Genomic DNA, 16,700 nt, shown 5'->3' on the forward strand with positions numbered 1-16,700 from the left:
TCCCTTTAATAACCAATCAAATCAAATATACAATCTCCATACAAAAACAGAAACAGACTGCTCCTTTAACCATATTTAAAATCAAAATGATGTTTTGGTTGTTCATGTTCATGACAATGTACATTTGTATCATATAAATAAAAAAAATGAAAAAGGGTGACTGATACTTTAACATTAATATATTTGAAATAAAACATTAGTGTTTGTTGATTAGGCCAGTGGCAGTTTACAAGTCATCAGTTAGACTAGATGATTATTTATTATATTATGTATTAGTTTACTGAGTAGTTTATGAGTTATTGTGGTTTTCGGATATAGAGGTGTTAGAAAACTTTCTGTGAATCAAATTTGTAGGTATTGGTTTGGTTGAATTCTATATTTTTGTGGTAGATTAAGCTTTGTTCCTGTTTTTTGTGGAATGCATTAACCACAGACGTCTGATTGAAAATTGGAATGGTGTACATTGATGCTGTCAGTGTCCTTGATAAACATAAGAAATTTAGAAAACTCCTTTTACAATCCCTTTAAATATCTTGACTACCAAAAAGTATAGAATTGAGCTTGCCATAACCTTCAATGATATATTTAATGAATGCACAATGAAATAAGAATTTCATGAAAAATATTTTCGAATAACGAATGGTGGTTTGTTACAAATTTCATTAGTTTGGAACTTAAGTATTTTTCTATGAGAGGTGTTTATCATAACAGATATTTATGGAATTTTCATGTTAGTAGTCTTTGACATCTATTTTCAGGAAGTGTTCCCAAAGAAATTCCTATTTCTGTAAGTGATACATCAATGGTGGTGTTATGTTTACTTGACAATATGTTTCAGTGATGATTATGTTTTGTGGAATTCAGACAATGACAATTTGTTGACTAATTTACTCAGGAATTTTTGATAAAACAACATCTGGTATTGCATGCAGAGTAATTTTTTTAATTGGTCATTCCAGAGGGAAACCTGCTCCAAAAGACAATATTTTCATATCTTAGGACAGTTAACATTTATTTACAATATTTTTTTAATCTTTGGATAGTGAACACTTATTTACAATTTCTTCAGACCTTCAGACAGTGAACATTTTACAATTTTTTTTTTCTGACCTTTGGACAGTGAACATTTAAAAAAAAAATTTTCGGATCTTTGGACAGTGAACATTTTACAATTTTTTTTTTTGGATCTTTGGACAGTGAACATTTTGAAAAAATTTTTTTCGGATCTTTGGATATTGAACAGTTATTTACAATTTCTTTCGGTTCTTTGGATATTGAACAGTTATTAAGAATTTTCGTGTACTTTTTTGTAACTGTTAGTGTTTGTGTGAAGAGGTTTAAATTTTTCGTGGAATTTTCTGTTTAACTATTTCCATTCAAAATGGCAGACCATCATTATTATTTAAGAAGTAAGTTTACACTTTTATGTTTTAACTTTTGCGGTCAGAATATATCAGGGTTAGAGGACTCTTACATGGGGTATGCACTTGAAATTTAGATAAGAGTTTCAAATATTAACACCAGGTTATAGCATCATAAATTCAGACTGATTCCAACAAATTTCAGTCCATCTGAGCCAAGGCATTTCCTTAAGCAGCTGTCAATTGAGCAGAATATGGAGGCTTAGTTTCGGAAAAATGGTAGAAAAACGTGAGATATTTTTAAATCATGAGATACTATAACATTTCAAACTGACTTCAAAGTTTTGCAGGAATATTGGAGATTACCATTCCTGATATTTAAGATTTAATTATAGAAGTATGATAGATAATTTTAAAATATCAAAGGCCATGCCAGAGTTTGTGGTTCTTTTTTTAGTCATCTGCAAGGTGCTTGGGTTAGAATTTTTTTTAATGATGCCACTGCCAGTGCTTCTAATAGTTTATCCAGTACTCTCAAATCCTTTCTCTGACATCACAGCTTGAAATATTGTATAAAGGATCAGCCCATAAAGATATGGGTGAGAGTTTATGGTTCGACTTAAGTCTAACTTAAGTCAAAGTTTAGGTTAAGTATGAGCGCTGCATATGGCCCTTAGTGTATTGACTAAAAGGCATTACAATTATGATGGAACTCATTTGATTTATACTATCATTATATAGCATGAATATGTGTCAGATATCAATATATCATGTCATATTCTATGATAATAATAATACAAGTAAAACCACTCCTTTTCTACTGAAGGCATTTAATTTGTCAATGCATTTTAACTAAATGAGTCAATAACTCTAATAGTCAAATATTATAATTATTACAAAGTATTGATATATTTTATGCCTGAATGCTCACTTAATAATGATAGAATACTCACCTGATGAATACTATATTTAATGGCTACATAGTAATATTTTGTATATTGTAAATAGTACTGTAAAATTGAATATAAAGTTTAGTAAAATATTTTTCTGCTCATAACTATGATAGAGGAAACAGGCAATGCCATGCAGTGTCCAATGAGGGTAATTTAGCCTAAAAATATGCAGTGAAGCCACTCCCATATTATAGTATGATCAACGATTACATAATACAGTGGCTTTAAGCTATAATAATAAGGTTAGGCTGTACTGGAATAGTTGAACTGTTAGGTGGCTGAATGTCAAATGGTGAAATTCCATCCAGTTTATTAATATATCAATCAAATACAGCCCTAGATTTTATCATATTCTGGAGTATGTGATTATATCTATAAATATGACCAGTTTGTAGTTTTGAAGCTTTTAATTCTATGAAGAAGAGCGTGGGGGATGGGACAATATATGAAAAATGCCCACCAAAGTAAAAGTACTATCATTGAAATTTGATAGATGTATAAAAACATAGTGAGAACAGTTATATCATACATAAATATCATGTTACTATATAAAAGGAAGAGGTGGGAGATTGTGGGAACTATTACATCTCTGATATTGAATTTCAACATGTTGTTGACTAACTAGAAGCAACATGTTACATGTACCAATTAAGTTTACCAACACGGAACTTGTCAACATGTTACATGTACCAATTAAGTTTACCAACACGGAACTTGTCAACATGTTACATGTACTAATTAAGTTTACCAACACGGAACTTGTCAACATGTTACATGTACTAATTAAGTTTACCAACACGGAACTTGTCAACATGTTACATGTACTAATTAAGTTTACCAACACGGAACTTGTCAACATGTTACATGTACTAATTAAGTTTACCAACACGGAACTTGTCAATTTATGTATATTTGAACCAAAATTAACTTTTTTTTATGAAATGTTCATAACCAAGTGTTGATTTCAGATCTAAAATGAATAATTTCTTATATTTATGTTCAACAAAGTTAACAGTCCTCGTATGAAATGGTCAAAAACCATTGTACAGCGCATGGCAATTTTTTTTAAAATGAATTTTATTTATCAGGGACACTTGAGAACAATCATTTTCACCATTCCAATTTTGAGATAGATGTCTGTGGTTCTTTTATTTCCACTAATGATGTCACTATAGCAAAAGCTGTTAATAATATTTAAAGACCTTTGGGATCGTGACATAATAATGCATAATTTTAATGGACTTGCAAGAACCACAAGGCTCTGACTGAAAAGAAGATGCTACAAGTATCTCTTTTAATAGTAAATAATTTTAAAAACAAATATCCGGACTATATCTTGATGAGAAGACACGTGCAAAGTAATTGCAGTATGACATATATCACTTAGAGATACAAAGGCAAGCATTAATGTCAGAACTGTACTACATTGAACCAAAAAAATTCTGTAAAAAATCCACTGCACTGTAAAGAATCCATACAAAATATAATATACAGCAGTCACAGACAGATTTTTAAGTATTTTCTAGAGCTTTAATCAGTAATATGGTATCTGTACCAGCCAATCAGTAGTTAATACGGGCTGTTATCAGGTACCAGAACATGATAAACATGATAAACACGATAAACTTTATCATTTCTAGATATCATATCTCCTACCATTCCACTGGTAATTTTTTAAATCAATGTTTTTATGATTTATCACATATTAAATGTTTTTTCGCTAAATTTCTTTAATTCTGTGCCAAAGGAACAAATAGGAAATTACAGATGGATTGAAGGTGGTTGCAGAGTGAGACACATTTCTTGCCAAGAATTTTAAATTTTTAGAATTTATTTTCCATCTGACGAGTCATATTAAGTTTCTGCTGAATGACAGCCAATCAAAAACCACGTCATGAAGACATATTATTTTATTTAACTTGGGCTCGACGCTTGCTTACTAGCATGAAATTCCAGAGTTTGATTCCAACATAGGTTTCAATAATTGCAGATTTGCAATTACTAGTGATGTAAGTTGCACATGCTGAAATGGTAAATTTGTTTTAAGTTTTGAATGCTAGATTAAATTGTAATCTTTGTCTACCTTTAAAGAAACGTAGATACTTAAAAATCGAACAAGAGTAAGGTTTCGTGTGGAAGTTCTAGAAGAATTCACAGCATGTACTTGCCTGCAGATCAAATGCACTTCTAGTTGTTCCTTCATTGGATATTGTCTGTCATGAAGGAGACCAATGCCAGTGTTTGAAACTTTCCCTCACACTACCATAGCCAAATCCGGTGCAAAAAGCAGGATGCAAAACTCCATTTCATTTCAATTGATTATTTAATCTTCTAGAATGATATTAGTGCTCTTTAGATGAAGTCTCTGAAATATTTCACCAACTGATAATATAGTAATTATGAGAATGATATATCAATTGGTCACAAGTCATTCAGTTCATCACCATGGACTATTTTAAGCTTGAGCCAAATAACAATGATACAGCCTGTGGCTAGTTAACTATTAGAGCTATAAATATTACTAAATATTAAGACTTATAACTTTTATATTTATTACCCAACTATTGATGGTAAATTTTTCTTAAAGGGACATATCGGCCATTTTGGGGAGTTGATTTTAGTCGTGAATATTATGTAATTAGTCTTCAGTGAAATGTATGAAAATTGTATAATTCCTTTAAAAATACTTCAAACTAGGAATTTTACTCACTATTTCTACATATGTCTTTTCTATATATCACAGAGTATCTTAAATTGATGAGTCGTCATTTTAACTTTCAAACACGAATAATTCTGGACACACATGGATTTGAAGGGTCAAATTATGACAGATTTCACTATTAATGACTTAGCTAAAAAAAATCGTTTCTGAGACTTAAGTATGATTAGTCAAAAAGAATGGCACCCCTGTCCCTTTAAGGCAAAAAATGTTGATAATATTTCGAAAGTAGGACAACAGATTTGTGTGCTGTTTGCATGTGCACCCCTTTTTGAACAGTGGTCAGAAAAAAATAATGATATTTTTAGGGGAAGGGGGTAGCTACCCTGTCACTCTGTTGCTTACCTTGATGCCTTGTACGCCATCTCCATCAAATAGTACCGGTATCATGCAAAATTCCAATTCATTTCATAGTAATATCATTATACAATAGGCCATGTAGTACAAAGAAAATTTTGTAAGAAGGTTGTGGTATACCAATTCACTAATAATTTTCATTAGGAATTAGTATTCCATTGGTACCATGTGGTTTAATGAAGGTACTTCTGACCTCTTTATGATTTTATCAGACATTAGAGAATTACTGGAACAGCTTTCCCAAAACCATCTCAGCAGAGTTTATAAAAAATTAATACACCAAGCGTTTCGGGCGTAGCTTTCCCTTCTTCACATGTAAATGAGAATTGAAAAGTATATGCTCAATCATTTTTTTATTTTCAAAGGTTTTTTTTTCATACCTAACCTTAAGTCAATCTGATGATTTTTTTGGTCCATTGGAACTAATGTAATCCTTATCATCTGAAAGATCTTAATAGCAGATGATATCATAATTGTCTTTACTTGTAGAATTACTCAGGATTACATGGTTTCCATGGAAACCAATTTCACTTATGGAATACTGCAAAAACGTCCCATCTTGCAATAAAGCTACAGTTTAAAGCGTATTAATATGATAAATATGCCGTAAAGACAAACATAAACACACTGTGTTATAACACCCTTTTCTAAATATAACTGTCCTGATGAGGGTTGTGTATCCGAAATCTATTGGTAGCATGAGATAAACTATACTTAATTAGACAAAGTACAGGCATTGAAGTACAGGCAAAAATGATGACAGTTTGTCTCGATAGCAACCATAGACATTGTTATATCACTTGCAGACCGAACAAAACATAACATTCTCACGCTACATTCCCTGATAACAAAAAATATTTCTGTTTTTTTTATGATGGACACTTGTTTTTTTACTTCAGGTAGTTATTAGGATAAGTAGATTAGTATAGTTATATCAAAGTTGGTAAAGGTCGTTTCATAGGTCATAGATATTGCTTTTCATATACGTTCTTGTTGAAAAATTTGACCTTGATTGAAATTTGAATTTTTGATGACTGTACCAACCTGTTATATGATTCTGCTTTGGAAAGATGAAATAGAGCTTCTTCTTAGGTTGGTTTTTTATGACAATCAAATTATCAAATGTCATTCCAGATAAGCCTAGATGCCTACTATCTTCACCAACTATTGAATGTTCCGTGTTTGTTCTGAGGAACTAAGGGAGCTCTGATCATCATTTCTTCTCTAAAATTTGTTTCCGTGCAAAAGTTCATAGAGGGTTACCATACACTTGTTAATGCTATTGAGACTTCACCTCTGAAATTTCTGTATAATTAAACTTTGATGGTTTCATCCTCCATCATCCTGTTTTTAGTACCAGATATAGTTATATTTAAGTACTGGACTAATTTCATTTTTTTCTTGATGACATTTCTACTTGTTGGAAATTTCATTAAGAGCCAATAACAAGACCAAAATCACTCTTCATTCTGACTGAATCTAATTTTTTAATTCTCCAATATGTTGCTACATCCTAAAGAAATGACTTGGCCATTTTTAAATTGAGATTGTTTAATTAACGTTTATAGGATACATGGTGTCAAAATGTAATTATCTCCCTTGATGTTATTAAGAAAGAAGAGTATTTTTAGATCGATCAACTAGTTGTTGGAAATTATTCTACAAGACTTGACATTATCTTGATGAATCTTTGATAGAAATTTTTAAATTTTTTCCAACATAATATAGACTGGGATTTTCAATAAATGAATTTTCCCTAAAAATTGCTTGCTTTATTAATTATTGGCATTCAGTGGAAGCACCAGTAGGGGATATGGAGGGTGGGGGGGAGGTTGACATATGAAAAATGGTTTCTCTTTGTAGAGAACCCTCTCAGACAGTCCATAGGAGACTTGCACCTAAGTACTTTCCACAGAGATGCTGCACTTTAAATCTAAACCTTGACAGTTGTCCCCCCTTTTAGTCAGTCTGCGGCATATTTGTATCCCCAGTTTCTGGAATCTTGACACTGCCACAGTTGACATTACATCTTTGATATAGATACAAGCAAACAACTAAATATGATTAAAGCTTGTAACTTTTTAATTTGAGTACATAGTTTTAATACTCCATAAAATTGTCTAAAAGTATATAATTTAACTCGTTGAATCAACATGCATATAGACATTTTGCAGTTTTGTTTTGTAAATATCAACACACACACAAATCTTAGATAATAATACCTATAACCCTTCTCATACTATAATTTTTAGTTAACGATTATCTTCCCCAAAATATACTATCACAGTTAATTTTCCTATTTGAAAACACGTTGAAGATGCCTATGCCTATGCCTATGCTACATCGAATATTATTTTGTTTTTTTCCAGTGAATTTGTAAACATGGATCAATTAGTAGAAATAAATGTCTTTTTTAATTAAACAGTTAATAAATCATTAATGAATAATTCATATCGGCATGTTGAAAGTTGGTAATTAATTGGCTACACATCACTGATTTTTACTCACATGTCTTGTTTTCCATGTTAAATTGATTTTTTGCTTGGTTTAAACAATGATAGGAATTTGTTCATTCATTCATTCATTCATTCATTCATTCATTCATTCATTCATTCATTCATTCATTCATTCATTCATTCATTCATTCATTGAAGAACTTATAAATGAAATAGAATTTTACATTGCACTGTTCAGTGCCTTATTGGATAGATGCCCACTGTCATGGTCCTGGTACATAGCAATTTTCTCTGCCTTATTGGATAGATGCCCACTGTCATGGTTCATGGTACATATCACTTTTCTGTGCCTTATTGCATAGATGCCAACTGGTCATGGTCACTGACATCTTCAAATACTCCTATATTTTTGGAATATTATACCATATATTTTCATGAATAGTAGACAGTAACAATACTGGTTTCCTGTTGAAAACCTTTTTATCGTATAATATAATTAACACTATTACATATCATAACAAGATGAGGGTCTGGAACATTGGACTGTAATAATATGGCTGAGTAAAACGTGGCTTTTGTGTTTAGGCATTGATCCACATCCCGCACTTTTAAGGCATTCTTATATCGCTTTTGTGTCTTCCGAATTGTCAAAATGACAAAAATAAAATTAGTTGCTGTGTGGGTTTTTTTGTCAATTTTGGTTTGTCTTATTTGTATTTAATGGTTTTTCTCTTTCTACTTTCAGGTGCTATGGATAATGATGAACAAGTAGTCCCTGCTGACCAAACGTTTGGAACAAATGGTACAAATGGTACCACCAATGGAGCAGAACATCTCTATGATTCATCTGGTCCTTTCGATAGTTTTACTTCCGCCCTTACCGGAGCAGGAGAAAGTTTAAAGTCTGGCTTTGACCAATCAAAAGAGAGCTTCATGAACAAAATTGATGACATTGGAACAGATGTCAATGATCGACTGCAGGATTATGGAGACGATTTTTCGGAAAAGGCTCAGAATATGAAAGAGGCCATTCATGGATTTGGTGAACGAGTGGAGGATGATGTTACAGAAAAGACAGATCAAATGAAAGCTAGTTATTCCGAAAGCGCAGACCAGTTTCGAGAAAGTGCGAGTGAATTTCAAGACAGTGTTTCTGATAATGTACAAGATATGAAAGAACAAATGAGTGAAAAAGTGAACAATTATGGAGAAAATGTTTCCCAGCATGCTGAAGCCTTTGAGAATGACATCGAAGAACAAACTGACTACATTAAGGAGGGGTTTCGGGACCGATCTCAAGATTTTCGTGATAACATGTCTGATTATGGAAACGCCGTTTCAGAACAAATTTCAAACCAAGCTGAGGAGGCAGAGGAAACCATTTCAAACAAATTCCAGGAGTATGGGGAAAAAACAGATGTGATGTCTGATCAACTTTCCAACAAGGTCCAAGATATGGGAGAACATGTTTCAGATCAACTTTCCAACAAGGTCCAAGATATGGGAGAACATGTTACTGATCAGTTCCAAGATATCAGTGACAATGTTAGTACAATGCAAGAAAGCGCAACTGATGGAGCTTATGATATGAAAGAAAGTCTGGAAGAAAAATTTGAAAAATATGAGGAGCAACTCTCTGAAAAAGCCCAAATGATAAGAGATGATATTGGGAAACAAGCTGATACCATCCAAACCAATCTAGATGAATCCTGTGATAGCATGTCTGATGCAGTTTCTGAAAATATTCAGAACTTGGATGACAGTACCAGTTCGTTTGGTGAGAATGTCTCTGGAAAAGTTGAAAAATTTGCTGATAATTTGGAGGAGTTTAGAAACAGATCTGACAGTCCCACTGCTAGTTGTAAATCACTTGCTGGTAGCGTAGCAGATGATTTTAAAGAAAGAGCTGTAGAATTAGAACAAAACCTGGGTGAAAAGGCAGATATCTTTGAGAAACATGTCGATGAATTTGTTGAGCATGGTATGGGTGAAGTTGAAGATGGGTATAGCAGTATGATAGATCATGCAACTGACAGGGCTGATGATATTCAACAAAACATTGGAGCCTTTGCTGATGAGTCCAGACAAACAATCGGTTTTGTGGAACCAAATCTCCAGCATTCAGGTGAATTCGAGGGAGACATGGAATCAAATCTCCAGCATTCAGGTGAATTCCAGGGAGACATGGAAACAAATCTCCAGCATTCAGGGGATTTTCAGGAAGACATGGAATCAAATCTCCAGCATTCAGGTGAATTACAGGGAGATATGGAACCAGCTCTCCAGCATTCAGGTGAATTCCAGGGAGATATAAAATCAAATCTTCAGCATTCGGATGAATTACAGGGAGATATGGAACCAGCTCTCCAGCATTCAGATGAATTCCATGGAGGTATGGAACCAGATCTCCAGCATTCAACTGAATTCCACAGAGATATGGAGCCAAATCTTCAGGAATCAAGTGAGTTCCAGGGAGCACTTTCTGGTCAAGCTGAAGGATTTACTGAACAAACACCCCATTTAGGTGGACAGATACATGATGACTTTCAGAGTAGTACTGACAGCTTCCAAGACCCAGGATTGCAAGCAGCCTCTGGAGTTTCTGATAGACTTGATGATTCAGAAAGTTTTATTTCGGAAAAATCTGATCAACTTGCAGAGAGTTCTGAATCATTCAGTCAGGGAGCAGAAGTAGAACAAAGTGGTTTTGAGGACACAAAATCTATTCCACAACTTGGTTTAGATGGTGAACACATCAACAGTGTTTCTGATATTGGAACTGGTGAATTTTCTGAGAAGTTAGGAATACAAGACAATCAAGAAGTAAGCTCAGATCCTCGTGAGGCTTTTGTTGATGATGTCAGTGATACAGCATCACAAAACAGTGATGATGAAGAAGCTGATGTTGTTGAAATAGATGATGAGGAACCTGGTTGTCAACTATATACAGGTGAACCTGATCAAAGAGAAGAAGAAGTCACCCAAACTGAGATCAAAGCCCAGGATATTGAGACACCTCTTATTTCTGACTCTTTAGCTCCTTCAGAACAATTCCAATCAAGACCCACACATGATGAGTCATATGACTCCGAAGATGCTCAAAGATCTTTGGATGCTGAAATGATTTGCAAAGCAGATGAACTTAGCCAGGAGGAACACATGGAATCTGAAAGTGAACTTAAATCAGAAGAGACATATCAAGATGTACAGTATGAGAGGATGGAAGAGCAAGACAAAATTCCCAATGAAACTACTGACCAACCTGTTCAAAGTGAACTAACAGCTACACACTTGGACAGTTCAAATATCAAGGATGACCATCCACAAGATCTAGTAAATACACAAATGGAAGAAGAGCATCATTTCGGACAAGATGATCAACCTAAAGAGTCAATCGCAGATTCTTACACAGAAGAAAGACAAAATGATCCAGATGTTGTACAGCATGTGGATGAGCAAGTCAAAGAGGGCCAATTTGTTCCTGATGAAGATGAAATAGAGGAAGATGATTACACTGAAGAAGAGGATGTGTCTGTGGCCAGCGAAAAAGAATCTGAAGGATTTCTATCTGGTGGACTATCTGCTTTAAAAGACCAGGTAGTTGAGTCAGGAACAGCTATTATTGACACTGCCGAGGAGACAGCTCAAGCAGTGGTGGAAGGGGTATATGAAGGAGCCAAGAACGTCTTAGGGATGGAGACAGGTCAAGAACCTGATATGCTTTTAGCTGAGGATGATAGGATAGAGAGTCCTGTTACTGACCAACCTACACCTGAACCAGAAGCTAGCACTGATCTGATGAGCTCTAGTTTGTATGGAGCAGATCAGATTGAACCAGTTGACAGTTCAGTTGATGCAGCACCATCCATGGAACAAACAGATCATTTTGTTGATGATGCCCAACAGATGCAGAAAGAAGATGAATTGGTAAAAGATGAAGACCATGCATTACAGTTAGAAAATAATCAAATCCAGCAAGATCCGTTTGAAAGAGCAGATATGTCTGAATCACAAATCATGGATAGCTCTGTTGGTGATATGAAGGAGCAAGTTCATGATGGACAACTTTTAGATGATGATGCCCAAATTGATAGTCCAGTTGATGATGTTCCTGTTGCACCAGCTTCTTCTGATCTTATGAGCTCAAGTATGTATGAACCAGACCTTGATCAAAGTAGTGCCAATAATGATGTTCCCATTGATGCCAGTGGATCAAGCAGTACGGTTGAAGCAGAATATGAAAGTAAACATATTGAGGACAGCATAGCCTCAGAAGATTTTCCAGTTGCTTCTTCAGCACCTACTGATATCATGAGCTCCAGCATGTATGAGCCAGATTTACATGATGATGATGAATCTATGCAGAAGAATGTCATTGAGCAAATAGAAGATAAGCAGATTGGTGCAGATGGATCAGCTGACATGATGAGCTCTAGCATGTATGAACCGGATTTAGATGGTGAAGATCTTAAGAAGGATGATATTGAGGATAATCAAGTGGAACAGCAGGGCATAGATAGATCTGCAGATATGATGAGCTCTAGTATGTATGAACCTGATCTTGATACTGAAGCAGAGGAAAAGACACCTGAGTCCGACGAACCTCAAGCTTCTCAACTAGAAGGAGTATCTGCTGATGTCATGAGTTCTAGTCTTTACAAGCCAAGTGAAGAAGAAATGGTTGGTGAAATTGAGTCTGAGCAGACTTCGACCCAGAGTATTGAATCAGTGGAACTTGAAAGTCCAGCTGTCATTAGACAACAGCCAGAAGAAGAGGACCAAAGACAGGAACAAATTCCTGCAGATGATGCATTTGCCAGAGATGATGTCCAAAGTGAGCCTTCTGTGCACAGTGAAAAAGATGTTGCTCCAGAACATGAATCTGCTGTGGATGAAGTTCAAGTAGAGGAAAAGATTGAGCCAGTTGCAGACAAAGTAGAGGAAGCAGCACCAATTATTGAAAGCACAAAAGAGCCTGAACCTTTAATTGAGCCTCCAGTAGAACTAGAAGCCCTTAAAACAGAGGATTCCTCAGTAGATGCTGAACCTATTAAATCCCAAGAAGAAGAAATTGCTGTAGTTCCACAAGTAGCACCAGTTGTTCATGAAGTCCCTAAAGCTCCAGAACCAGTGCAAAAGAAGGAAAAGCCTAGTACAAAACCATCTAGTCCGAAGAAATCAACCCCTGCTGCGAAAAAGCCCACAGCTGCAAGTCCTCCTAAAAAGCTTGACACTAGTCCTCGTAAACCCATGAAAAGTGCTGAAAAGGTACCGAAGAGTCCTGAGAAACCAATGAGAAGTCCAAGTAAGTCCAGACACTTGGCAACTTCCCCCAGCAAACCATTAACCAATGGAATTGTAGATAAGAAAGAGAAAAAAGCAATAGCGGCCTCAGTTACTGAACGTCTTTCACAACCTAAAGTGCGCCATGTTGAATTACCCTCCCCTACATCTGCCAATCAAGATAGATCCAGATCACGATCCAGTACTCGTAAATCACCTGGTAAGTATGATTTTAATTCATTTCTTACTTTATTTTACTTTGGAATAGTGAATAGCCACAAGAATTTCCTCTCTCACCACATCTTCCTGAAAAAATGTGTTGCTGCTGGTATAACTTGATGTCCAATGTATAAGCACTTTGCTCTTCTAGCAGCAGTTGTACCACAGACATACTGTCATGATTCATTCTATATATATCTGAGCAGCCTGTGAAAAATCTGTTATCAATTGGCATCTCTTAAAGGGATTATTAAGAGGTTTTCTAAACCATTTATGTGTATCAGGGACACTTGAAGCATCGAATTGCACCATTCCAATTTTCAGTCAGAAATTGTCGGTGCTTACAATTCCAACAATTCTCAGCTAATGATAAACTAACTAACTTGGATGTATATGGCTAACTCTGCTAATAATATCTAAGGGTATCTAACAATGAGTGGAATTGCAAGACATCTGGCTGTTCCCAATACATATGAAAAGTTTAAACACTTCTTTCCTATATCATTAACATGCTTCAGGTTATATTGAGATCAGTACATGTGACTAAAACTAAAACAGAAACTAAATTTTTCCAAATTATTATTCATTTTCTATATATATAATTGATAATGCATACCAGTAGAAATTGTAAAATGGGAAATAACTCTTATTTACATGTAATAGTTTATGAGGAATTTTTTGTTAGAAATTTCCTCTTCTCAAACATTATCTGACATTGTAAATAAAAACTAACTCCCAGAAGTTGTGCTAATACCATTTCTATTTTATTAGCAGGAGAGTTGCCAGGTTACCTGCGTGGAACAGTCAGCTCAAAGGTAAGAATTTTTGTCTTTTCTGCAAGCTGTTTATTAACATTAACATATCAAAAGGGATTGTAAAGAGGTTTACTAACAATTTCATGTGTATAAGGGACACTGATAGCATCGATTTGCACCATTTCTATTTTTCAATCAGTTGTCTGTGGTTCTTGCAATTCCACTTAAACTAAGCTGTTTATTACATCAATATTACAAAGATTCTTTATATCAGCTTCTGTGACGTCATAAAATGCTTACTTCAAGTGAAATTGCAAGAGCCACAGACATCTGAATGAATATTGAAATAGTGAAAATTGATGATATCAGTTTCCCTGATACATACCAGGTTCAGAATACCTATCAATATTACAATCCATTAAGGTGTATCAAAACAGTGACAAACTTGTTTATATACATTTATTTTAAGTTGCTTAGCATTGTCAAAGCAGGTCTTTAATTGCTTCAATTACATAAATAAGCTGCTTTTTTGGGATGGGGGGGGGGGAGGGCGGAGTGACTATGTTCTGTAACTGAACCTCTTCTCACCATTGAAAGAAGGAATAATCCATTCAGTTCATCAGCTGAATTAAAAACCAGAACAGTAGAAACCCATTTATTTAAGACAGGGACAGGTTCACCATCTGTTTGACCAATCATACCTTAGAAACTAATATTTTTGTCGCCCACTGGAATCTTGTCAATAGTTTCACCCACGGGCACGGGCACACGAGACAAAAATCTCCAGTCAGTCATTTTCCACCATGAAACACTTGAGGTGCCAGCACTTCAAAGGAAAATGAATCTGATTGGATGATGAGGGTCTGTCTTGCAGACGGAGACAATTATCAAACTTGTTTGACATCATAAATCTTGGTTGGAACGCGATAATCTTGTTGTGGGAGCACAGACACACGCAAGATTTTACTCAAGACTTTAATCTCTGACCCACAACATAAGCTAATCAATAATAATTTTAATGGCTCACCATTGAATTTGACCATTCAAATCCATGTGTGTCTAGAATTATCAACATTTGAATGTTAAAATGACGACACGTTTTCTTGAGACTTGACGTACAAAAGTCAAATACAGAAATAGAAAGTAAAATTCCCAGTTTGATGTATATTTGAAGGTATTAAGCATTCTTTCATACATTTCTATTACTTATGAACACTACTTACAAAGACTGAAATCAACCTCCCAAAAATAGCGAAACTGTACCTTTAAAATGCATAGTCAATATAGTCTAATGAAATAAAAAGTACAAGACCTGATGATAAGGTATAATTTATCAGAAGAATTAGATTAAAGTAAAATGATTTATAATGATAGAAATTAATAATATGGCAAGATAACCTAGTAAGAAATATATATCTTTAGATAACCTTATATCTTGGTTAATTTAGTTGATATTGGCCCTTAAGATTTAAATTGTCTTACATTATACAAACAAAAATTGTATATCCATCAAATGTTCTCAATAATGGCTATGCTATTTCAGAAAAAAGGTTAAAAAAATAAGCAAGACTAAGCATGTTAGGGACTGAAAAATTTGATTTGATTTGATTTAATTAAAAGGGGTATCCCATATAGAATTGTGTCATTTTTGCTGAATATTTCTCATAGGATGTCCCCCACAATACTATCAAAGTTTTAAATTGGAAAAAATATTTAGAAAAATACAATCTGCTCTACCACATTTTTTTTAGCATTTTTTTTTCTTTGTATTATACACAATGATATGTTACAATTTTTTGTGTTGTAAAGTTGAATATCACTGACATAAGATATCTAGGATGGCTACTTTATAGAATACTACCTTTGAAAAGGAAAATACCATTCAATTTTTCAAACTCAGCCAATAACTGTATATTTTCATCAGTGGTCTTCCTGGGTGTTATAACTATACAACAAAATCCTGATAATTCCATAAAACTAAGTAATTATTGTTATTATTCAGTGATTCAAATTACTTATAGTTCTATGGGATGATAATTACTTAGTTTTATGGATTTAATTGATTATACAAAGATTCTGTTGTATAGTTATGACACCAGAATAGTGTCTGATGAATATATACTCTTATTGGTCAAATTTGAGAAATTTTAGGTTCTTTCTACAAGGTGGTTTACTTTTAAAGTTAATGAAATAATAACAAACTTGACAAGGTAAATAGAAAGTAATTATGGACCCATTATGATGTTATTGTCCTTCCTGTGGCTACATGCATCAATATACAACCCATGAAGAGATGTATTGACTTAAAAGATCAAACAAATAAAGTAACTACATAGTTTTATATCCCCATATCAAAGTAAACAAATTGTAACAGTTTTATATAGCCTGAAGGCAGACATAAGCTCAGGTGAAAAAATATAGAACAAACATGATGGGGTTGACTGACCACAAATACAAATATAAACACCTGTTTTAAGAAATAGGGTATATGCCTTGTGTACATTTTTGAATATATAATCTATATGGTAGCATGGGGGGTTTGCATTTAAATATGGCACAAAAGGTCCATTTTCCCCTAATTTGTAAAGGGGAAAATA

The 16,700-nt window shown here is 34.2% G+C and overlaps 1 protein-coding gene across 1 annotated transcript; it reads left to right on the forward strand.

The window, feature by feature from the left end:
• Nucleotides 1-1,381: 1,381 nt before the first annotated feature.
• On the forward strand, nt 1,382-16,137 carry LOTGIDRAFT_163027 (hypothetical protein; the record flags this gene model as incomplete). The annotated part of the gene is made up of 3 exons (XM_009059079.1): nt 1,382-1,409; nt 8,592-13,349; nt 16,106-16,137. 3 exons carry the CDS (start codon nt 1,382-1,384, stop codon nt 16,135-16,137), a joined length of 4,818 nt encoding a protein of 1,605 aa, XP_009057327.1.
• Nucleotides 16,138-16,700: the final 563 nt, after the last annotated feature.

This window comes from Lottia gigantea, assembly GCF_000327385.1.
Source record: "Lottia gigantea unplaced genomic scaffold LOTGIsca_37, whole genome shotgun sequence".
In the NCBI taxonomy this organism is placed as follows: domain Eukaryota; kingdom Metazoa; phylum Mollusca; class Gastropoda; family Lottiidae; genus Lottia; species Lottia gigantea.